We start from the raw sequence: 24,551 nt of genomic DNA, 5'->3' as shown, positions 1-24,551 counted from the left end.
CACCCGGGATCCGAACCCGGGCCGCCGGCAGCGGAGAGCACGCACTTAACCGCTAAGCCACGGGGCCGGCCCCTCACCTCATTTTTTAAAATGAGGAAACTGAGACTCAGGGAGTAAGTGAGTTACCCAAGGTCACACAATTAGGTCTTGGCAGCTCCAAGATTCAAACCAAGATTCATCTGATTCCAATATGTATGCTCTTTCCATGATCTAATATTAATTTGGTTTTACAAAAATAAGTTAAGGACTTAAAAGTTTCAAAAATCTTTTAGAAACACGTATGATAGAACACAAAAATGAGAGGAATCTGTTTGGGTTTTAAGAGATCTAAATGAGAAATTAAAGAATACTTTTCTTGGGGAAGAAAAGTCAAAATGCACAAAAATTTCAAGGAACTTATTTCAGGAGATGAGCGTATAGCCTGGCAACAGAATTCCTAGAAAAACATCCGAATGAGCCTGTTGGAAGGATGAAGGAGAGGACAAAGTGGGCAACTGCCATCCGACAGGCGGCCCTGAACTCAAACTCCATGCTAATTAATCAAGTCAAAGGTGTCCTCAGACACAATATAAAATATTAGAGTCAAGGTCTTTGCCCTTTAATAAATGTAGTCACGTCACAATTACAAAGGTCATCACACAGGTTTTTACTGGACATCTGCAGTGTCTTTGAACCTATGTTAAGTGTGAGTTGAAACAGCTCCGAGCGTCTCTGTGAAATCACAAAGGCTCCAAAATATTTGACCACCACTGACTAGGGGACTCACCATCACCCCTCACAGACCAGAGGAAATAAAGGATATAGTTAGCTTTACCTCAAACTGCCATTTGGAGAGGGAAACAAATTTAGCCTGATCCCCTTAAACAAGAGTAGTTTTGTTCTATGAATTGGTGAGAAGTAGAACTCCATTCAGAGAAATCCTGCCCTGACGAGAAATGGAAGAACTGCTAACTTATTCCCCAAATCCCTACTCCGTAAGGAAGCACCAGGCAGCAATTAGGGTTAGCTAGTCAAATACATTAGCCAAGAAAATGCCCCAAAATCAGTCTGCAAGACTAGCAGAATTTAAATCCCAGTACGTTGTTATTTATAACAAGAAACACTTAGAGAATATCAATAACATACACTTAGCTTCATCATTAACATTCTTCCCTCTTAAAGAGGCTTACATTCGCCCCTTAGTTGTAATGCTGGTGCAAAATGGTAGTTTGTTCATATGAAATCACCTTCTTGACACCTTTTTGGCCAGCCCTGCATCTACCCCAGGGGGAAAAACTTCCTACCAAAGTTATTGACATTAGTAGGTATACTACCAGGGGTTGAAATGGGTCAAATGTCTCTTGTCCTCTGTTTTCTCCTACTTCCTAAGGTCATCAATTATAGCCTACCCATAATAAATCATAGGCTGCCTAATACAACGGACCAAAACATGAGACAATCCAGTCTCAACTCAACTATATAACACCATCTTTCAAATCACTCTTTTAAACTATGAACTATGGGCAAGGCAAAGTTATGAAGATGAGATAGTTATACTAAACACAGTAATTCAAACTCTGAAAGAGTAACTTGGTCACTTGAAAGTTAATACAAAATAATTTTACCTCAAATTTGATAAGAAAGAAACTAAGAGTGGACTAAAAATTATTTTCCAGAATTAACCAGTACCACAGAATTTTACCTCAAATGTGATAAAGAAACTGCGATTGGGAAAAATTATTTCCTAGAATTTATAGGGGATGTTAATAGAATCATTCTGTCACAGGATGACATGAAAAATGTGACAGTGTTTCAGCTAAAGAGAGAGCCTTTTTTTCCTATATGACTAGCATTCCATAAAACTTCAGGAAAAACAGAATCTAAATGATGAAACATAACATATTTTGGTAATTATCTTTAGTTGAGAAAACAGTGAAGAAATTGCCTGAGAGTGAATATACATTTGTTTGTAGGATGACAGTGTAGATGCAGAATCTGCTCTTTTTGAAATCTGGTTTGATTTGCTCATTCAAAAGTAGTCAAAAAGTGGCAGTTTTCCTTCTCTCGTCTTCAAGGGCCATTATCTTCCCAGTTTCACCTTGCCTCAGAGAGAAGCAATCACCTCTCTCCTTTTACTAATCTTGAACTTATAAGTGCCAATTTCATATGAATTTTTCTCTTCACACACACACACAAACCTTAAATATTATATACTTGCCTTTGAAGGCTTTTTCCATCCAATGGACTAAAAATAAACAATATTATCATTGGGACCATAAGGTACACAATTCAGTATTTACTGAAGAAAATGGTTTTGCTTCTCAACCAATACCCTAAAATAACCTAACAGGTTGCTAGGTAGTTAGAGCTGGCAGCCTTCCGATCAATGCCACACCTCTCTCTACCTGCCACACCTCTCTCTACCTGCCACACCTCCCTCTCTACCTGCCACACCCCTCTCTACCTGCCACACCTCTCTCTACCTGCCACACCTCCCTCTCTACCTGCCACACCTCCCTCTCTACCTGCCACACCTCCCTCTCTACCTGCCACACCCCTCTCTACCTGCCACACCCCTCTCTACCTGCCACACCTCTCTCTACCTGCCACACCCTCTCTACCTGCCACACCCCTCTCTACCTGCCACACCCCCTCTCTACCTGCCACACCCCTCTCTACCTGCCACACCCCTCTCTACCTGCCACACCCTCTCTACCTGCCACACCCCTCTCTACCTGCCACACCCCTCTCTACCTGCCACACCCCTCTCTACCTGCCACACACCCCTCTCTACCTGCCACACCTCTCTCTACCTGCCACACCCTCTCTCTACCTGCCACACCCTCTCTACCTGCCACACCCCTCTCTACCTGCCACACCCTCTCTACCTGCCACACCCCTCTCTACCTGCCACACCCCTCTCTACCTGCCACACCTCCCTCTCTACCTGCCACACCCCTCTCTACCTGCCACACCTCTCTCTACCTGCCACACCCCTCTCTACCTGCCACACCCCTCTCTACCTGCCACACCTCTCTACCTGCCACACCTCTCTACCTGCCACACCTCTCTACCTGCCACACCCCTCTCTACCTGCCACACCCTCTCTACCTGCCACACCCCTCTCTACCTGCCACACCTCTCTACCTGCCACACCCTCTCTACCTGCCACACCCCTCTCTACCTGCCACCCCTCTCTACCTGCCACACCCCCTCTCTACCTGCCACACCCTCTCTACCTGCCACACCCCTCTCTACCTGCCACACCCTCTCTACCTGCCACACCCCTCTCTACCTGCCACACCCCTCTCTACCTGCCACACCCCTCTACCTGCCACACCCCTCTCTACCTGCCACACCCCTCTCTACCTGCCACACCTCTCTACCTGCCACACCCCTCTCTACCTGCCACACCCCTCTCTACCTGCCACACCCCTCTCTACCTGCCACACCCCTCTCTACCTGCCACACCCCTCTCTACCTGCCACACCCCTCTCTACCTGCCACACCCTCTCTACCTGCCACACCCTCTCTCCCTGCCACACCCCTCTCTACCTGCCACACCCCTCTCTACCTGCCACACCCCTCTCTACCTGCCACACCCCTCTACCTGCCACACCTCTCTACCTGCCACACCCCTCTCTACCTGCCACACCCTCTCTACCTGCCACACCCCCTCTCTACCTGCCACACCCCTCTCTACCTGCCACACCCCTCTCTACCTGCCACACCCTCTCTACCTGCCACACCTCTCTACCTGCCACACCCCTCTCTACCTGCCACACCCTCTCTACCTGCCACACCCCTCTCTACCTGCCACACCTCTCTACCTGCCACACCCTCTCTACCTGCCACACCCCTCTCTACCTGCCACACCTCTCTCTACCTGCCACACCTCTCTACCTGCCACACCTCTCTCTACCTGCCACACCCTCTCTACCTGCCACACCTCTCTCTACCTGCCACACCTCTCTCTACCTGCCACACCTCTCTCTACCCGCCACACCTCTCTCTACCTGCCACACCTCTCTCTACCTGGGTTTTTTTAAAGATACATGTTATTACAGAGTCTAAATTCTTTTTAGGTCATTATATAGAATTAGACTGCATTATACCAATAATACTTTATTCAAAAATATACTTTTAAATAACTCACTCCTCTCCTACAATGCACTTTACTTTTTTAGAGAAAAATACTACATGCTAATTCTGATTCCACTGAACGCAGACCTCTGCATTTCAAAATAATGATAACTTACTGAAATTATGTAAAAATTAAGATCTACTTAAAATTGTTGACTTTTAAATGCATAGGTTCACTTCTCTATTTAATTGAACAAAATTTCTCAAGTATCTCTCCAGTCATATGGTAGACATGGTGCCAAGTGTTGGAGGTTCCAAGAAAAATTATCATTCTGAAGTTGAAGAAGCGAAGCAAGCAATAAGAGAAATTTTAAGAGAAATAAAAGTAAAAGTGCTCTCAATTATAATTCATGCATTTAAAGTGATTTTGGGGGGCCAGCCTGGTGCACAGTGGTTAAGTTCCGCACGTTCCGCTTTGGTGGCCCAGGTTCGTGAGTCTGTATCTCGGGCATGGACCTATACCACTCATCAAGCCACGCCGTGGTGGAGTCCCACATATAAAATAGAGGAAGACTGGCAGAGATGTTAGCTCAGCACCAATCTTCCTCAAGCAAAAAGAGGAAGATTAGCAACAGATGTTAGCTCAGGGCCAAACTTCCTCACCAAAAAAAAAAAAAGCCAAAAAATAACAATAAAGTGGTTTTTTATTGGAGTTTTCCTAGAGCCCCACTACTTGAGGTACTACAAAGCCAGGAGCAGATACAGCAAGCACCTGGCTTTGAGAATCACTGAATATAACTCACCTACACCTCCCAGGTATTAAAAATAAGATCTGCATTAGCTCTGGGAACACACCTGGCTCCTTAGAATTTAAATGATAAACCTGGAAGTGTTGTCTTAATTCATGCTTAACACTGCATGGGTCAAATTTTTTCTTCTTGTACTGCAAAATGTCCCAGTGATTCAGGCTGCTTTTCTGACATGGCCAAGATTTTATGAGTCATCTGCAACACTTGGGCCTGCCTGCCATCAAAATTCAGATCAGAGTCTGGGATACTCAGAAATATATTCAGGGGCCGGCCCGGTGGCACAAGTGGTTAAGTGCGTGCACTGCGCTGCGGTGGCCTGGGGTTCGCAGGTTCAGATTCCTGGCATGCACCGACCCAACGCTTGGCAAGCCATGCTGTGGAGGCATCCCATATAAAGTGGAGGAAGATGGGCACGGATGTTAGCCCAGGGCCAGGCTTCCTCAGCAAGAAAAAAGAGGAGGATTGGCAGATGTTAGCACAGGGCTAATCTCCTCACCAAAAAAAAAAAATACATTCAAATATTAGTGAAGATGCACTCTTGTGCCTCCATGACTTGCTTATTTATATTAAAAACAACAAAACTGTGAATACATTTCTCTAAATCCTCACAGCCAGAAATCTTCCCTCAGGTAGATGGATGCCTGATCATGGATGGAGAAAAAAGACTCACACACATTAAATTACAAAGATGTGTATACAGTAACATATAAACCATTAAGCTTTGAATTAGAGTATGTAAATTTTAGTGTTAATTAGTGCTACATAACCCACTCCCGTTGCATGTTGAAATGACCATACAATGATTCTAAAAACAGGTTACATTGTATTCAAAAGACTTTAAGGTATCTTAATACGCTTTCAACAGTGAGGGAAGAAGGCAGGAAGGAGAAGAGAAATATGTCATATATTGATTGGGCCATTATTGTGGGTTGAATTGCGTCCTCTCCAAAGATATGCTGAAGCCCTAACCCCTAGTACCTGTGAATGTGACCTTATTTGGAAACAGGGTCTTTGCAGCTGTAATCAAGCTAAGATGAGGTCATACTGGATTAGGGTAGGCCCTAAACCAATGGCTGGTGTCCTTATAAGAAGGAAATCTGGACACAGACACACAGGAAAAATGTCATGTGGAGACCAAGACAGAGATTGCAGTGATACATCTACAAGCCAAGGAATGCCAAGGATTGCTGGCACCACCAGAAGCCAGCCAAGAGGCAAGGATTCTTCCCTAAAGCCTGATTCAGAGAGAGCATGGCCCTGCTGATCTCTTGATTTCAGACTTCTAGCCGCCAGAACTGTGTGAGAATAAATTTCTCTTGTTTTAAGCCACCAAGTTTGTGGCAATTTGTCATGGCAGCGCTAGGAGACTAATACAGCTATCCACCAGCAACGACAGCTGATTCCACTGCTAGAAAAAGCCACCTACAGACATGCAACTCAAGGGACACAGGTGGCTCATCTTACCTTCACATCAGTGCTGTGGTTAGGAGGCATACCTGGATTCTCCGTCCAGCCCTCACTCACCGGATGTGTCAACTGGGCTTTCACTCCCCCATCTATAAAACTGGGCTCGCAGAATTTACCTTACAAGATCATGACAAAGATTCCGCATAAAGTACATAAAGCACTTTGCAAAGTGCTTGAACACGTAGGGGCTAGTAAAATCACTAGGATTTTGGAAATATAATTGCCCGCAGAAATCACAAAGTTGTGTTGGTGGGGGTTGGGGGAGATTTCTACAAGGAAAAGAAACCTGCTGCATTCAATCTTCCTTAGAAGACTGCGCTTGGAAGACATGTTCTTTGGAAGTCATAATTAAAATAACCAATAGGAAAGATGGAAGACGAAGGTATGGAGCCAAAATCAGATCTGTAGCAGACACAGACCTTGGCTGTGTTGATCCATCGGACTCTGCGGAGGGCCCATTCCTGGGTGAGGTGGTCGCATACCGGTGCCCTTCATGGACCCACAATGGATATCTTCTACAATCCCCTTGTCGTGCATACCATCAATGGGCTGAAACGTTGAAAGGACATCAGTTAGACACCTCTCTGAGGTACAATATTTCTATTTGGAGTTTTAAGACCCCTCTCTAAAGTCTTCAAAAGTGTGGCACAATAATCTGGTACCCATAGGACAGTCATACTTTTACACTTACATTACATATATTACTATATACTACATATTTTGTATAGGTGAGAACAAAAAAATAAGAGGACTACACCAATAGGATCATCAAAACTATCTGTAACTCAGAAGTCCAGGCTTTAAACAGTTGACATTGTTTTTGTAATGTCAAAATCTGCAAATAAAAATGAAGTCCTGTTCACAAGGCAGACAAATATAACCTACTCTTCCATACCCTTTTAAGCAAGTCCTGAAACCCGCTGTATGCTGAAGTTCATCCAAAGTCTGAACGAAGGCTATCTGAAGTGTCTGTGATGATCTGTTTTTTTTTTGGTAATTTTGTTTCATCAGAGGGGAAGGAACTATGGAAAGTTTGAAAGCTGAAACCAGAAAGTTCCATGGCAGTTGGGAAAAGAGGAACAGACAGGGTAGAGCAGTGAATGGGGGTGAATTCCAAAAGGGACGGAAGGTGAAATGGATGAAGCTATACTAAGAGGGAGGCAGATGGAAAACAGTTAAAGGCACAGTGTGGAAAAAATAAAGAACGCAGAGGCTGGAAACAGGACCCGAGGCCTAGAACATAACAGACACACAATAAATAGCTATTGAATTGACATTAATCCAATCCAGAATTGGGCAACGGAGCACGTGTTTGAAAAAGTCTATTCCTCCGCAAACTGGAATAGCAATTTTCAAAACAGCCTGAAAGGAATATTTCCAGGAGTTTATAGAAACCAAATGACTTCAGGCAAGAAAGTATGAGTGTTTGCAGTTTTGGAGAAAGGAAAGTTAATTTCTGCAGAGTCAAAAGCATGCGCTTGAAAAGAGGAAAAATTTGCCATAAAGAGGATGTTTAGAAGAAAGATGGGAAGAATTTGGTCTAAAGAGCGCCTCTGAGTCTGTTAAATAGTAATAATAGAGAGGAAATCAGAGCAACACAGCAGATGTATTTATGCCACTTGTTTATTTATTTCCAGTGATGTTGAAAAGCAAAACGCTGAAGCGCAGAGGGAGAAGGAGGAGAGAGACAAGGAATAAAGCTGCCTATAAAGAGAATCTAGGAAAGTGAAGGCATCTGGCCAGCAGGTGTCAACTCTAGGCCCTTAATCATGTCCTCACTCGGGGAGTTATCTGCGGGGCAGGGGGCTACGGAAAAGCAGGGTGGCAAAAAATGCAAAACGTGCAGCATGAGCACAAAACAAAACAGAAATGAGCACCGACTGGGGCAGAGAATATGAGAATGTGTGACAAAGACGCAAGGTAATCAAACAGAAGGGATCAGAAGAGATAATTATCAATAAAAACAATCCAGTGCAAAAACATCACTGGCTCACTCATACATTTAGCTTTTAAATGCTTAAATAATAAGAAAGGTTAGAGAAATATTTCCTTCAAATTTTCTCTTTCATTTTGAGGTGAGACATCCTCAAATCATTCTGAAACCATTTAACCCACCTGGACGCAGGTTTACAAGTGACAGATCAGATCTCTAATACAGCTCCCAAATTAATTTAATATGAACCCAAGACAACTTAATGACTTCAATATGTCTACATGTTCAATACGTCTCCTAAAAATATGATATGGAAAACAAGCAGTTTTATTTCTTCAGATACCTGACGAGGTAAAAATGCGTTTTAAAAAAACAAAAAAGGAGGGAGAGAACTTAGGGATATCTATCCACAATATATTTTTAAATGAAAAGAGAAAGTTTCAGAGTAATTAACAGTGGCAATATGATTCTATTATGGTCAAAGAAAATATTTAGAAAAATCGCACCTGTATATGCATACCAGTGCTTACTTGTATTTTTCCCGAACGTAAAGAAAAGCAAGATGTGAAGAGCATGTGCAATAAGCTGTTACCTGGGGTTAAACCAGGATTAACTGTTTCCTTTACAGTGATGTGTCGCTTAACGACGGGGATACATTCCGAGAAACGCGTTGTAAAGCGATTTCATCGTTGTGCGAACGTCATAGAGTGTACTTACACAAACCTAGATGGTATAGCCTACTACACACCTAGGCTATACAGCACTAATCTTACAGGACCACTGTCATATACACAGCCCGTCACTAAACAAAACGTCATTAAGTGGTGCATGACTGTATTTATCTCAGTATAGTTTTGCTTTCAAAATAAGCATGTATTACTTTCCTGATTTGAAAAGCACCAAATAACAAATTTGTAAAATTGGATCTTCTCTTCTGGGCTCCGATGCCTTACCTTAAAATTGACCAACAGTCCTACACAATTAGAGGAAGGCCTTGCTCTTTTCTGCAGTAATCCTTCTGTTTTAAACCAGTATCCTCCACGGCTTGCCTACTTAATATCAAGAGGCATCCCCGCCACCCCATCTACCTGTAATGGCGTCCAAAAGGGATGAAACACCTCTACTTGTCTCATCAGGTAGAACCTTCGGGTAATATGCAATGGCCTCATAGATTTTCTTTGGCTACTGCTAACTTTCAAAGCAAATGGTTGCAGAGGATCTTGTTCACTTTCTCAAAAGGCTATTCTCTCTTTTTTGCATCTCCTTTGAAGGCATAATGCCAAAATCATGATATGATCATCCCCACAGCATCAATCCGAGTCTCATCAATAAAGGGTTATTACAACCTGAGTCCAGAATCAAACCACTGGACCGGAACTCTGCAAGATCAGAGCCCTCTTCCAAAACCAGTATAAAGCCACTTCACATAGGGACAGCAAAGTACCTTTTAGGGATTCCCTAGAAAGTATTTTATTTCAATAAAGCTTTTTTTTAAAAAAAAAATCCTGTAGCAAAAAACTCGTTTTCCTTTTACTCTTTGAGATCTAATTTTTAAAATAAATCTCAACATTTTTAGGGAAGAATAATTTTCAGTATGTTCATTCATGGATGATATAAGTTACTTAACATATATAGTCAGAAAAAAAATCAAAACTTATTTACTAATATTCTTATTCACTGAGCCAAAATACCTGTAACCCACAAATCACACAATCTGTCAGAACCACATATTCTACCGAGTATTTTTCAAAAGCCAAGATCTGATCTTCCTGCCTGGTACAACATCTGTAACAATAAGCGAGCCTAGGGATGTATGTTTTTAATAATATACAAGATATGACAAAGACCTAGCTTGATTGTCTTGCTAACAATAGTAGAGAAAAGAGACGGGGGTTATCAGGATTACGAGCCATCCACGACTCAGAAAATGAGCTGAACGGGAGAATGAGCTCTTACCTTATGCATTTGATGCAGGCCTTCCTGCGGGAAGTCGGCAGACCCCATCGTAGGCATAGGGTGCGAGACACTGGGAGGTCCAGGACTTGGCCCCATCATACTGTGGACAGAACCTGGGGAGGGGCCAGGTCCTGGACTAGGTCCGAGGATTGGGCCAGGAGAGGGTCCGGGCCCTGGCGAAGGCCCTGGGTGGGGCATCGCACCAGGGTCTGTGGGCGTGGACATCTACTCCTCCTGTCTCTGCCAGTCAGAAGAGTGATACGGAGCTGGAAAGAAGAAAAGAGAAAGGAATGTTTTAAACATGATGTTAAGATTAGAATAAAACAGTTGTTAGTATTTGATGGTGCCATTTCTGTAACAAACATCAAACAGAACTGCCCTGTCTAGTCCAGATGTTTGAGTAAGTATGATATATATCCATCTGCCCTAGTCTTTATGAAGACCACTTGTTTAAAAGAAAAAAACACTCTAAATGATTCCCCAGAAAGATATAAATCATCTAAGATACAAAAAAGACTCACTGGAGAAACTCAAATTTAACACATAAGCAGAATTCTAAACAAGTTTAAAATTTATTACTGAAGTCAACAGATGCTCTCCATTACTTACTGGCTTGGGCACCTTACAAGTTATTAACCCCCTAAAGCCATTAAAATATAAAACCCCCAAAAAAGTATCCAATCAAGACCCATTTTCATAAGTAAATGGGCATTCAAAACTTCACAGAGAATTCCAGATAGTTAAAAGGGGAAAAAAGTACAATTTCATAAATTGAGAAGGAAGGAGAATTCCCAATCATGGGAAAAGCAGAAGCGATGGGAGTCAGACAAATATGGGTTCAGAGACCCACATATACAATTACTAGCTGAGACTGAAATGCAATGGTACATGTGAAAAATACAGCCCAGTGCCTGGCACCATAAGCAGCTACTCCTATTTACCATTATTTTCCCCATCACCTCCACTGTACCAAAAGTGATCAGAAGGAACAGTTTACGACGTGGTCCTCCTGTCAGCTAAATTAATTGCAGACCACAGGGGCAGTTAAGGCCAGGGTTTCATCCTAGGCCTCTCTGTGGTCCAAGATTTCCGAGACAAGTCATCCACGACTACTGGATTGGGGTCCACCACAGACTAGCTGGGGAAATTCTGGTTCTCCAATTTCGTCAAAGCAATATTCCATCACCCACGCTCTAAGACTTCTCAGCACTACCACTGGGGAACTGCCTCACGGGGTGGGTACCACCGCAGTTGGATATGAACCAAAATGAGTAAATAAGCTATTTTCTGAATTTGGATGGATATTAATGAGCCCAGCAAGTAAGCTAAACACCACTAGGGAGAGCAACTGTCATATATTATGATATTATCTGGGGGCACACACCTGTACACACAACCAGTTGTCAACCTCACAAGATACAGAATGAGACACCCTAAGTGATTTGCTTACCCACTGCGTAGTGGCAGGGACGGCATCAGACCATAGGGGCCCAGTCACCCATAGCAGGGCTCTTTCCATAGTGAAATGAGAGGTTAAAGGGGAAATACAAAAAAACCACATTCGTTCCATTCTTAGCTACCTACTGTCTGTCACCTCTTGCTGAATCTCTAGAATGTGAGGGCCATGAGGGCAGGGTCTTGCTCTTCTTCTCTCCTGTATCCCCAGCACCTCCAACCAGCATGCAGTCAGGGCTCAAAAAAGATCTGAATGAACTGCAGACAAAATTTCAAGGGCAAACTATTAATAGAGTCAACTGTTTTATGAGCAAAAAATTAGGGAGTAATCAGTGTTTGAGGTGCATTCAAATAAAGAAGACTTAAAAGTGTAGGCAAGAATTTAGGCCATTCTGATAAAGGAGTTAAGGCTAAAACAGGCAACAATGAGTAGCTACTTTGGAGTGATTATAAGCAGGGGATCACTCAAACTGGTTTACAAGATGGGACTCGGAGAACCCAGTTCAAGTGGTTTCTAAAACAACAGGGAAGCTCGAGGGTGAATTACAGCTTTGAATTCACTAGAGAGCCAAATGTTATTATTTATTCTTTGTGATTAAGAAAGCTGGCGGAAGTAACTTTTTCTTTTTGCATCCCACCCCCTCACACACACACACACACACACACACATACACACACACACACGTTCAGTCAGCACTTTAAATTTAGGAAGCTGACGTCAATTCAGGGGTACTACAAGTTATAATGTTCTTTCATGTATCTCAGCAAACTAATGCACCCCTTTATTTTTCAGTGAATAAAAGGAAATTGCTTACTTCCTGTTGTGGTTTACCTTGACATGGGCTTCAATAGCTACTACAGTAACACACCACAAGTTTGAACAATGAAGATACAAATACTTAGTTAGCCTGGCAGTCTTACTTTTCATGTTTTAGATTTTAATATATATTACCCCGTAATACTAACAACTTTCTGCATATATGATCATTTTCATCTGGGAATCTCGTAGAATGTTGTAATTACTTGTACATAGTCCCATAAAAATGGTCCTCATGTTTTGTTAAAGGAAACTATTAAAAACTTCTTAAAGGGAAAAACATGAGAAGTTACATGGAAAAGTATGGGCATATAAGTGGAATGTTAATATAGGAACATGTTATATAGGGGACTTTCTAATAAGAAGAGAACTTTCAGATGCATGGACTTAATGAATGTGTCCATGCAATAGCAGAGATTAACAAATGAGAAACTAGCTCAGAGAAACAGCATAGTTTAACAAATGAGGAAACTTGCCCTACGCCACATAGCTAATGAATGGCAGGAATCGGAACTGTCATACAGTTTGCCTGTGATACTCTCTGGCTTCTGTCTGGGGGTCCAGAGACCCATGTCTCATCTTCTTGTCTCAGGGCCACCACCAACCCTGGGGCCCTGGGCAAAGTGCTTTTCCTCTAGGGTCTCTAGGCTTCTTCTGGGCTTGGGATAGGAGTATCTCAAGGCTCCCTCCATCTGTCTATCCATGACTTGGAGCATCTCACAGACTTCCTCCAATCCTGTGTGTGGTGGCATTCATCAATGAACCTCCACAGCAGAATCTGGGCTGTCCCAGGGTTCGTGCCTTGCCGCCGTCACTCGAGCGAACTGAAGAGGACCTCCTCTCAAAGATGCAGCTCTAGTCCTGGCCTCTTACCTCTCCCTCTTCATTTCTGGTGGCAACTTTATTGTACAGCTTGAGTACCTAATGAAACTTTCCCACAGTGTAAAGCAACTCGGGGGTATAAATTACAAGGAGGCGCGAGTCTCAAGCAGAAGCACGTGTTATTACTAAGGTACTGTGGTTAAGGTTTAAAGTCCTCAAACTTGATTGTATTGGCCAACTCAGCTTCTCCCTCACCAATCCTACTGGTATCTGTAGGTACCCAAACCCTTTTCTTTTTTCTTCAAGGCACTGGTGAAATGATGCAGATGGGGTAGTGATGGTGGCAGTAGGCAGTAGGGATGGGGAAGAAGGGAGGGCTCAGATAACCTTGATAGGGTAGTGGTAGGTCTGTCCACAAGATAACACTCAAAACCTATTTTTATTTTGTGTTGCGGGGGCAGGGAGTTTTACATTGTCACAGAAAAGAACGACCTGTTCCACAATTATGTGGCTACTATAATGAAAAAAATGTATCTGTGTGTGTTGGGGGAGGTAAGGCACAGAGACCTCCCCATACATAGGCATTGCTAGTCCCCTCTCCTCCCCCGTTATGCCTCCCTCTACCTCAGACCAGCACTCCCTGAGGGCCAGGCCGCTGTGTTCTTAGCCAAGAATTTTCCAGCAGTACACCCTGTCTTTTTTTTGTGCTGACGTTCCTGCCTTTACAACTGGGGAGTGTGTGTTTTTAAAAATAAAAGTCCTCGGAGCTTCCCACAACTCCAGCCACCATGGACGTTTTCCCTCAGCCCAATCTCCTTCCTCTCCCGTTAGCTGAAAGCCTGGGCACACCCATCTGCATATGAAAAGGAGTTCAACTTCATGGGATTTTAAGGGTCAGCAGTCCAACCACGACAACCACGACAAAGCGTGTACCTTACTGTCTTACTGCAATCAACTGAAATACCCAAGACCCCCACACTTGGAGTGATATCCAAACACACCCATGTGCTTCACAATAATTTTAGTGACTTGAATTGAGGAGACATTTTGCCACATCCCCATCTAAAGGATGAGGGCAGGAAGGGACCACATAGCTTGCCCAAAGTCACATCTGTAAGTAGAACTTATCTCTTCACTCCCACCCCAAGACTGTGCAGTTTCACCCCTCAGTGGAGAGTCTTCACCGCGGCCGGAGCAAGAACGTGCAGGAGTCGAAAGCAGAGGACGTAGAGACCAAGATGAAGCAATGGGAGAGACGTCCCGCAGGGATTAGGATTTGGCTGTGATGATATATTAATTTAGGAAGGGACAGAGGAGTCAAGAGAAGCCCTAGAGAGAAGGTGAGGTGGAAACAACATCACAAACTGAAGAAGTAGGTGATGTGTAATCAAACATCCAGAAGGCCCGTTTTACTTATCCCTCCCTGACCGTCCCGAGTCTCCACTGGGCATGGGCACGGAGGACATACAAAAACGAACAGAAGGTGTACCCCAGGTCTCTGCAAGTCTTCCAGCGAAACAGGACTTAACCATAAAAAACAGCAGGAGAAAAAAATGGAAGATCCCACAAGACAAGATGGGTACAGCTAAAGTACCCAATGCAGGCACGGGGCAGAGAGATGACTGGCAGCTTAGATGGTGGGGCAAGGTAAAAGGGAATTACTGGAGAAGGTGGCATGTCAGCCAGGCCTTGAAGTTAAAAAAAAAAAAGTTCCCTGGAAACTTGTCTTTTAGTTACAGAGAAAGTTTGGGAAAGCACAACCACCTAGACTAGACGACACCTCTTAAATAACTCTTCACCAGATGTGATAAGGAAGCGAGGGGAAATCTTGGCTTGCCAGCAGATCTTTAGCACTGCTGCATTTACAGAAACACTTGGGGGTACAGGTCAAAGGTGGAATATTTGAAATAAAAATTAGGCCCAGTCCACATCCCTCAAAATAACTCAGTCTTTTTAAAGTTTTCTGGCTGTGACCGGAGAACTACAAGGCTCAGGAGATAGTTAACTGTTCGTTTTACATCTGTTTGCTGATTCAGAACATCTCTCCCAACCTGAAGTGCTTCTTGTTTTCGGTGTAGCTTTCTCTATAACTGCATTGATAGTTCCCCCAGAAGAAGTAGCCATATCTCTAGAATTGGGACACCGCACTGCTGTTCCTAATGGGGGAGCGAAGAGTGGGTAAGGAGAGCAGCAATGAAGATAAAGGAAATAAATCTACCAGAAGTTTCTTGTTTAGAGGCCAAGGTTGTCCGGATAGGTGATGAAACATTACTGAAGCCCTCGTGCTTCTTGGTCTGAGACGTGCAACTTTAAACAGTGCACAACATGATTTGTGCCACGGATAAAAACCGCACTGGGCTTAAAGTTAACATTCTACGTTGCTGGACCGAAACTCTAGAAAAGCATGGAACACATTTTTCTGGTGGTTTTTCCTGTTGTTTTACCATTCAAAGTCGAAGATATTTTAAAAAGTGGTAGGATTAAAATTATGATCTGTTTGTTGGGCTTCTGTGAACTCTTCATCATTCAGTCAAGGAAACAAATTAGGATGTGGGCTGCTGCCCTCACTTTAAATAAATTGCCTTGGGATCGTCCTTGCCCAGAGTCAGACCTGGCAAAGGCTCTGAGGCAGCTCTGTGCAAGACAAAAGACAAGAACAAACTCTGCAGAGGCTAATTACCGCCCCGTGATCCCCAGGCACTGCCTCCACAGGAACCTGGCTCTCAACATTATCACCCCGAAGATTCCACGAGTTGCCTTCTTCGAAGAGTCTACCTGTGATGAAATTTGATGACCTCCTCAGTGAAGACAGCCAATGTTTCCACAAAAGGAAAAACTCTTTTAAAAAGGGAATTTATGAGAAAGTACTAGAAGCCCCTCAACAAAAAGCACTACAGCAGAGCATCTCTCTAACCCAGGGCTCATGTCCATTGGTAGTTATAAAGGTAATCATGGATAACTATCACTTCCAAAATTCAGTTGAACCCAAACTGCCAGGCAATTGGTCAAAATCAAACCAAACAAACCAAACCAACAAAAGCTAGTTTCAAAGCGTGACACCCTGAAATGTATCATGTGTATATTTCCATGGATACTCATCCTTCCTAGGTTTTGTTAGGCCCCTTTGCAAGGCAACCCCATTTGGGATGCTGATAAAAATCAATGATAGCCACTTCCTCCTCTGTCTGCTAAGATAATTTTATTTATACACTAAACGTAGAAGAGTGTGAAGTACATACTTTAAACACCTTTCTGGTCGAGATGGCACACTTTGACTTAGCAGTAAAACTGGACCATTATATGCTGAATGAACCCTGGTTATGTGACAGACAATGAGCTTTGATATGGCCCACTTGCCCTGAATTTCACAGTAGCAACAAATCCAAGAATGAATCCTTTAAGTTTCCTGCAATTAAAATGAATAATGGCCATTTACGATTAAAAAAATCACCACACAGTGGATTTGACCTCTTTGAGTTTCAAGTTCCTCCTCTACAAAATAGGCATGACAGTAGCCAGTTACAGTCTCAATTTTGACATGAATCAAATAAAATATTAGCTATGAAGACACCTTGTGAGCTATTGTATAAAAATGTGCATTATTGTGAGGATTCTTATAATGGCTTCAATTCCCACTCTGAATTTGAATCCACAATCTGCCAGATAATTCTAAAATAGTTTTGGTTCATGAATTCATTGCTCAAAACTTCTGAGAGACAAACCTCCAATACACACTGGATAAAATATTCACACAGCCTGAAAGTCAAGTCTTTCTAACATCTCCAACTTTATCTTCTGAAAATTTTCCCCAACTGGAACCTCTTGCCCTGGGCAACCAGGTCAAAATAGGTACACTGGTCTACACACAGGTTCTCCAGCCTCACAGGTCCCCGCCATCTCAGGGCTTTTTTCTGATCTCAGATGATCAGCACCCACCACCCCCACCCCTGCCCTCCTCCAGAGGCAAACCTACCCCATCTTGAATACTTTATCTATCCCATGGACCCAAGAGGGCTTACCCTGATCTCTCCCTATATCACTTGGCCTGTGCTATTTGCTATTCATATGTTTAAACGGTCAGGTACGTTCTTTAAAACACATCAATTTTCCATTGCAGATCATTTATTTTTTACAGAATTTTGGACTTTGCTTAATAGCAGTTTAGTACATGTAGGAATACAGCACAACAATAAACCAGAAGAGAGTTGCAAATATTTGCAAAGCTATTATGTGCCCAGTTCAACAAAGCACAGGGAGAAGAAATGGGAGAGGGCTTTCCTCATGGCCATTCAATTTCCAAGCTCAATGACATCTCCCAGGGGGATGGCAAAAACCGGAATATACAACATCAAGGAGGTAAAGAAACATACAGCCGTCCTAAAGAAAGAAAACCACAATCTAAATACAAACTGATAGAGAATGCCCCTTGGACTATCGTTAACCTGTAAACCAACATATCCCAGTCCATTTGGTCAGGGATTTTTTTCTATTTTTAAGTAATTTTAACTCCCCAATTCTGAATTCAGTATTAAAAAAAAATGGAAGAAGGAGTTATAATTATATTTAATGGTTTTTAAACTTTAAATTTATTTCAACTTCTCTGGATTCCACTCATCAATTTACAAAAGGGCCAGCGCATATTTAAATTAGGTCAGTTTCTAAAAAGTTTCTAAAACATGACTGCTTGCATAGAGGTAGATGATATGTTGGTATAAGATTGATGCTTAAGTTGATGCTACATCTAAAACTACAGTAGAACATTGTGATATTTTTAAATGTTTTATATTACAGAGACATATAGCCTGATTATAACTGAATGTCCAGGAAGTCTTATATAACTAAAAAAAAATCACGATTCATAGTAGCCTCCAGTTACATAATAATGTATTACAAATCCAGAAGTCTAGAAGGGCATCACTCACGTCAATGTTTCAGTCAAAAATCCCGTATTCCATATCCAAAGCATCATTCCAAATGAGTGAATTAATAAGTCGTTTATATCCAACACTTAAAAGCTCCAGCTATTTAGCTCCTGAATTTCATCAGCTCTCTTATATACTTTGCTAAAGTTTAATTATTCAAGTATCTTTAACTTTACCTTTAGGACTTGTATTACTTAAAAGCTCTCTCTAATATATCTTGAACACTTTCAAGGAAAACTACTTTATTAATATGAGAAAAAATAAAGTCATAATAAACAGTAATAAAGTTGTAAAGTTTTCCAAACCCCAGTTGCAAGATCCCATTTAACTTGGTGATAAATATCTCAGGCAAATAAATATGTTATCTTTCACAATGACTCTGGCAAAACGAAGTTTTAGACTCCTATATTCCCTGGTAAATACAAAGTCATGATTTTCTATGTAGAAAAAATAAACAACACCCGAGGCCTTCCTAAATACTCTACCGAATAACTTACTACCTTCTGTATTTTCTATTCTCAACCTCTTATGGAATGATCCAGGACTTTATTAACTGGCTAGAGATGAAATTTCCATAATACAAACTCTTCCAAAGATGATAGAAAACTCAGCATCCTCTATTGGTCAAAAACAATCTATAGAACACATTTAAGGAAAGGGAGCAATTAATTCAGCATCCTCTATTGGTCAAAAACAATCTATAGAACACATTTAAGGAAAAGGAGCAATTTAGAAGATAATTCTTTTACATAAAAAAGTGACAAGAAAAAAATCAGAAGTAGCTCCCAAATGTGGCTTTTCACATTAGGGAAATTTTCTCATCTGTTCACCAGAAATACTGCAGAAGAGAAATGTGACTCATTCATAGAGCTTTCTAAGGCCACTCATGTTAAGCAACAAATTGTCCACGACTTCCCTTAAAATCATCTTGACCAGAAACAGTGAGAATCAAAACTTCTGCTGGTTAAATCAGGACGTACCAACACACCCTCCATACCCTAGTGCTGGGAAACACTAAGTGTTATATTTGTGATAATTCAGTTGTTCTCATGGCACCGTATCAAGATGTCATAAATAGTGATTTATTATTTCTCAGGAGTATCAAAAACCTGCTGACCTAGGAGAGTTTGACAAACAAAGGAGTTGTTTACAAAGGAAGACTTCTAAAGGGGGGAAAAAAACATGAAAACACTGGAAGACAGCACCACTTTTATAATTTATGAAAGTTTTCTCTTTTATGGTCTTGTTCCAATACATAATAAGCCTTTAAAATGAAATGTCAAAATATCACAGTAATATAAGGGGTCTCACAATTATCTCCCAGAAAAGAATGAGATGTTCTTTCATACTGCTCTGTAAAATGACCTGTCTTAAACCTAATCAAAGAAAAAAGTTTGAAATAATTATTTGTCAAAGTGTTACTTTCTAGGTATACTGTCAGAAATATTTTAAACACAGTTCGAGCATTAACAATATACAAGAACAGGCAATTTTTTTTTTTTTTGGTCAATTCCAAGCCTCAGGTGTTGGTCAAAGCACTTTTCAAGAAACTTGACGAGAGAAATGCTCAAAAACCACTTTAAAAACGAACAAAAGAAAAGATCTAAGGCTGCTTTGAACACACTCTTGTGGTGAATATTTTCTGTGAAACACCACAGTGCAGCGAGTCCCGAAGCTAGGATGGAACTGATGTAATTCAGAAGAGAAAGGCTGCATTGAAGGAAGCACCCCCTCACCTCTGCCAATTCTTCAAGGGTTCTCATAGCGGAAACTCCTAATTTATTTTACAATGTTGTTTACCAATAAGGCATCTCTCTCTAATGCCCCCAACAAAGGAGATGGACCTTGGTCTACAGGTTTGATTTTTTTCCTCAGTCCACTTCAATCAACGTTTTTTTGTACCTAGTAGGTATCTACAAACCCCCTCTTTCCAACAGCAAACATTTGAGTTGTCAGGGAGCTTAAAAAAAAAAAAAAAAAAGTCCGAGAGAATAAAAGGGCAATTAGATTCCTAAAAGAGAAAGTGTGCCTCAATTTGCATAACAATGCACCAACTTGGATTCAAACCTGCCACACCTCTTAAAAGCACCAATGTGCTAGAAGTAGGCTGGAAGCCTACCAAGTCTAATGTTGGCAAACAAACCAGGGGTAGTGGTCTCCCAAATAACTAGTGGAAGGTATTACTGAAACATTCCAATATGCATATATACACACACATAACACTGGCATGGCTTTATTTTAGTACAGCCCTCAAGGGTTTCTGAGTGTAGATGGTTAGGAATTTTCTTCTACTCAACCCGCAAGCAACAATCTTTCTGTTCATACAAGCATTCTGTTCCCACAAATATGGCACAACCAGGTGTAAATTAAAAAGTCTTTGGAAATGGAATTTTAAAGTTTAACTCTGCAATTGGTAACGCACAGACGTTAAAAATAACCCCTCCACGTAGTCAGACAAACGTGTATTCTTAACGTCCTCCTTATGTTCTAACATTACACATACTTGGGAATATAGCCTACATAATGCCCAGGAGACAATGATGACACCTCTCCATAAAATACTGACCCGGGTCGCTTTACTTTTTCAAAAGCACCAAACTCCATCACGTTAGGGAGGAGGGAAAAAAGGCGACAACCTTGCAAAACTCTCCCAAAAGTTATATAAACAAAGGAAGGGAGAAGCCCAGTATGGGCTTTGCACCCATGTGCTACTAAATTACATAACACCCGGTGCAGACATGAAAGAAGGAATGGATTCTGCACAACACCCCCATTTCCCTCGACTCCCAAGCCTGTCTCCTTCTCTTAAAAAATCCGAACGCCTGGCAAGACCAAGTGGACGACTTGGAATATTAATTTTATTGCTGGAGTAAATCCTGCGAGAGTTGGAGGCACGTTTAGGCCCGAAGTTTGAATGTGCAACAACCCCAAGGCGCAGCGACTCCACTCTCCGGACCCGGAGGAGAAAGAACTGACAAGCGACAGCAGCCAGCAAGGCCTTCTTCTTCCCTCTCACGGTGCCTCCCGCTGGAAAGTTTTCCACGCAATCGATCGGAAGACAAGGAGCCCGTTTCCCCCGCCTGCCTGACTTTGCAGGAAAGGCGAGCCGGCAGACCGGAGGGGGCCGGCAGGGAGAGCTGGAAAGCTCCGCACACAGCGGGGGGCGGCGGCGCAGGCTGCTTACCTGGGGGACGCCGAACAAAAAGAGGCGCGGGGCTGGCCGAGCTGCAGTGGCGGCGCGGCCCGCGACCCAGAGCGGGTCTCCCCGCCCGAGCCCTAGGCCCGCGCCGGAGCCCGCGGCCCGGCCCCCGCCGCCGCTGCCGCTTCCTCCCTCGCGCGCGTCATGTCACGGCGATCAAACATGTCTGTGTGCGCTTCGCTGCTGTGACTTCCTGATTCTCTGCCGCTCGCGCGCGCACACTCACACTCACAGCCACACGCACACGCCACCCCCGCCTGCCCCCGCCGCCAAACCTCGCCTTGTGCTCCCCCGGCTCCCGGGGAGGGCGCGGGCAGGAGCGGCTGCCGGCGCCGCTGCTCCCGACGCACTGGCCCCGGCGCGCACAACACACACTCACACTCACGCGCAGACACACTCGCGCCGGCCCCGAGGGCGCGTAGACGCGAGCTGCGGGAGCCCGCCGCCCCCTCCCAACCCCCCAACCCCACCCTACTTAGCAGCCCTGCCAAACTTTTTTTTTCCTGCCTGATCCACGTCCAACTTCCCTCCACCCCACCCCCCAGTCCGGCCAGCCCCGCGCTCACCAGGATCTGCTGCAAGCGGCAACCCGGATAAAAATAATAATGCAATCCAGGCGGCGGAGGCGGGAGCGAGCGCGCAGACACTGGCAGGAGGCGATTTCCCCGCGTGTACCGGAAACCGGCCCGAGTGCCCGGACCAGGGCGCGGGTGTCCCCTGGAGCCCGCACTGCTGCGCCCCGCCCCGCGCGGTGCAACTGCCCCCAGGCTGCAAGGCCTGGTGCGGGGCACCCGGGGCACCAGGATCGGTGTGCGCCCCGCGGCCGGAGGACGCCTAGGGGTTGGCGCGCAGGACCGATTATTTGGGGAAGTGCATCGCGACACCTTTGCAGATGGCATGGCCGTGTTTTGCAACGCAAACGGGAGGAGGAAAGACGGCCAATGGAGGGAGAGAGCAGAGGAAGGGGTAAACCAGGTTGGGATGGGAATAAAGCAAACTCGAAAGCAGGGAGCGAAAAGGAAGGGGTGCGTGTCATCGTTGGGAGGAGGCTCCCACCCGGTCTCCCCGCCTCCCGCCCTCGCCACCCACCCCCCACTCCTCTCCCCCACCTCCCCGCAGCCCTTCCCTTCTCCGGCGAACACCACCGCCGCTGCCCGGGTGCGCGCGGGTCCTGTTTGTGACAGTCAGGCAGAGAGGATTATCCGGATCATGGCCTCCCCGGCCCGCAGCCACGGCGGCTCTCCCGGGCCCCAGCGAGCCCCTAGCTCCCGGACGATCGCGGACGACCCACGCCCGCGGTTCCCGCGGCTCAAGCTAGGGGAAGACGCAAAGCAAAACAAACCCGGGGACGGGGAGGACAGGGTAACTGAGCCCGGCGGGCACCTCCGACCTCCTTCTTCGTAGCCTCCTCCCTCCCTCCTAGCAGTGCGGCCCGGGCCGGACACCCAGAACTTCAACATCCGAGCCCGCGCGGCCGCCAGGTACCAGGGGCAGGGACGTCCGCAGAGCCCCGGGTGCAGCACCCCTGCAGCCCCTTCGCCTAAAGGCCTCCCTACCGGTCAGCGTCCCCATCCCCGCCCGAGGGAAAGAGCAAAGTGGAGGTGACACCTCCGATCCGGCACGCACCGGCCCCGCGGCAGTGGCTGCCGCCTCCTCGGCGCGCCAGCTCAGGCTTCTCCCGCCGCGATCCGCTCGCTTCTCCGCAGCCGGAGCCCTTTAAACAAGTCCCCGGGAAGCGGGTGGCAGCCGCGTTCGTTGGCGCCCCGCCGCCAGCCTGGGCTTCTCGCCCTCCTCTCCCGCTCCCCTTCCAACTCTTCCGGGAGGACTGCTCGGGATGAATTGTCGCGTTTCCATCCTCCTCCCCTGTCCTCCTGCCTTCCCCCTCCGCCTCAGTCCCCCACCCCCGGCTTTTAAGGGGATGGGGGGATTGCAACCTTGCCGAACGTGTGTGTGTTGCAACCTTGAGTTGGCAGCGCATCGCCGACTGGCTACCCAGGGTCAAGGCTGTGGTTTGTTGGGATTTTTCCCCCTCGCCTCCTTGAAGTAGTAATTATTACTGTTATTATTAGAACAGCAAGGTTCGGTTGAAACTTTCCCGTTTCTCCCACCGCCGCCCTGGAGCTGTCGTTAGAGCATTCCACCTGAGGCCCGCGGGGAGGAGGCGGGCTTTTTTGTGGTGGCGGTTGGCCCGCCTGTTTGTTTTGGTCTCCGTGCATGCACAATAAATAATAATTAGGATAATAATGAATAATCCCCAGCAAAGGCGGCGCGGTACCGGAGGGGTTTGTGCGGCGGCGGCAGCGGGGAGACCAGAGGGAGGGGAAAGAGGAAAAAGGAGTTGTAAGTTATATTTACCTTGCTCGCGAGGAGTGTGCTGGCTGAATCTCTTCCCTCTCTGAGTCACCCAGAGTACAGAAACAGAGGGAGAGAGGACTAGATTATGAATATGACTTCATTGATGACAGCCATCCCCTCCTCTTCCTAAACTCGGGCTCCGCCCCGCGTCCCACCCTCGCCGCCTCCACGGGCGCCGGAAGACGCACCGCAGTTGGCCCCACGCGCCGCTCCTCCCTGCCCGCCCGGGCGCGGGTTGGTGGGACGCGCCTGTCACTCGCCCCGCTCAGCGACTCCTGGAGCTCGGGGGGAGGAGGGGGCGGTGTGCAAGAATGTGGCTCGAGACAGCTCTACTGTATGCGTGGATCCGTGTGTGTCTGCAAGGCGCCGGCTCTCGGGCCGTGTTTGTGCCTGGAGCAGAGAAACTGCGCAGGACGCAGGCAGCCCCAAGCCCTGATGGAGTTGGGCGCCGGTTATCCCTCTCCTGGCAGTCCTCTTCCAGGGGCGCTGCCGGGCTCCTCCGGGGAGTCTGGGGAAGCAGAGCAGGCAAAGCGAAAGGGAGGGCAGCCGTAGTAATAGCGCGTAGTAGTTTGGGGGTATGTGGAGAAGGTGCTGGAATTTAACTGTGCCTCCGCCTGCCAGAGCCAGCCTGCAGAGGGAAAGGGAGGGGACAAGGGAAGGGCTCTGAGTGGCACCAAAGCTGTTTGTGACACAGTGTTGACCATGAAAAAAAACAGGCATTGTCGTGCCGGCTGAAACTTTTTCTCCCCCTCCC

General features: G+C 45.2%; 1 protein-coding gene across 8 annotated transcripts in view; it reads right to left on the bottom strand.

Moving 5' to 3' along the window:
* The window catches only part of SMARCA2 (SWI/SNF related BAF chromatin remodeling complex subunit ATPase 2), a 181,684-nt gene extending 157,773 nt beyond the window's left edge, over nucleotides 1–23,911 (bottom strand). For 2 of the 8 annotated variants that reach the window (XM_087444530.1, XM_087444537.1), the window contains exons 1-4: nucleotides 23,798–23,904; nucleotides 11,812–11,940; nucleotides 10,228–10,493; nucleotides 6,758–6,887 (exon numbers count right to left, since the gene is read on the bottom strand). In XM_087444530.1, coding sequence (XP_087300656.1) covers nucleotides 6,758–6,887; nucleotides 10,228–10,452 — 355 coding nt within the window. In that variant the 5' untranslated portion in view covers nucleotides 10,453–10,493; nucleotides 11,812–11,940; nucleotides 23,798–23,904. Of the gene's footprint in view, nucleotides 1–6,757; nucleotides 6,888–10,227; nucleotides 10,494–11,807; nucleotides 11,941–21,427; nucleotides 21,522–22,008; nucleotides 22,114–23,068; nucleotides 23,241–23,797 lie in introns of those variants that run through there. The other 6 variants (XM_087444531.1, XM_087444533.1, XM_087444532.1 and 3 more) reach the window with 6 other exon arrangements.
* Nucleotides 23,912–24,551: the final 640 nt, after the last annotated feature.

The sequence above is a fragment of the Ceratotherium simum genome, chromosome 20, assembly GCF_057802395.1.
Source record: "Ceratotherium simum simum isolate JZ-2026a chromosome 20, ASM5780239v1, whole genome shotgun sequence".
Lineage (NCBI taxonomy): Eukaryota > Metazoa > Chordata > Mammalia > Perissodactyla > Rhinocerotidae > Ceratotherium > Ceratotherium simum.
The sequence above is the reverse complement of the archived record's forward strand: the minus strand, read 5'-3'. Positions and strand labels throughout refer to the sequence as shown.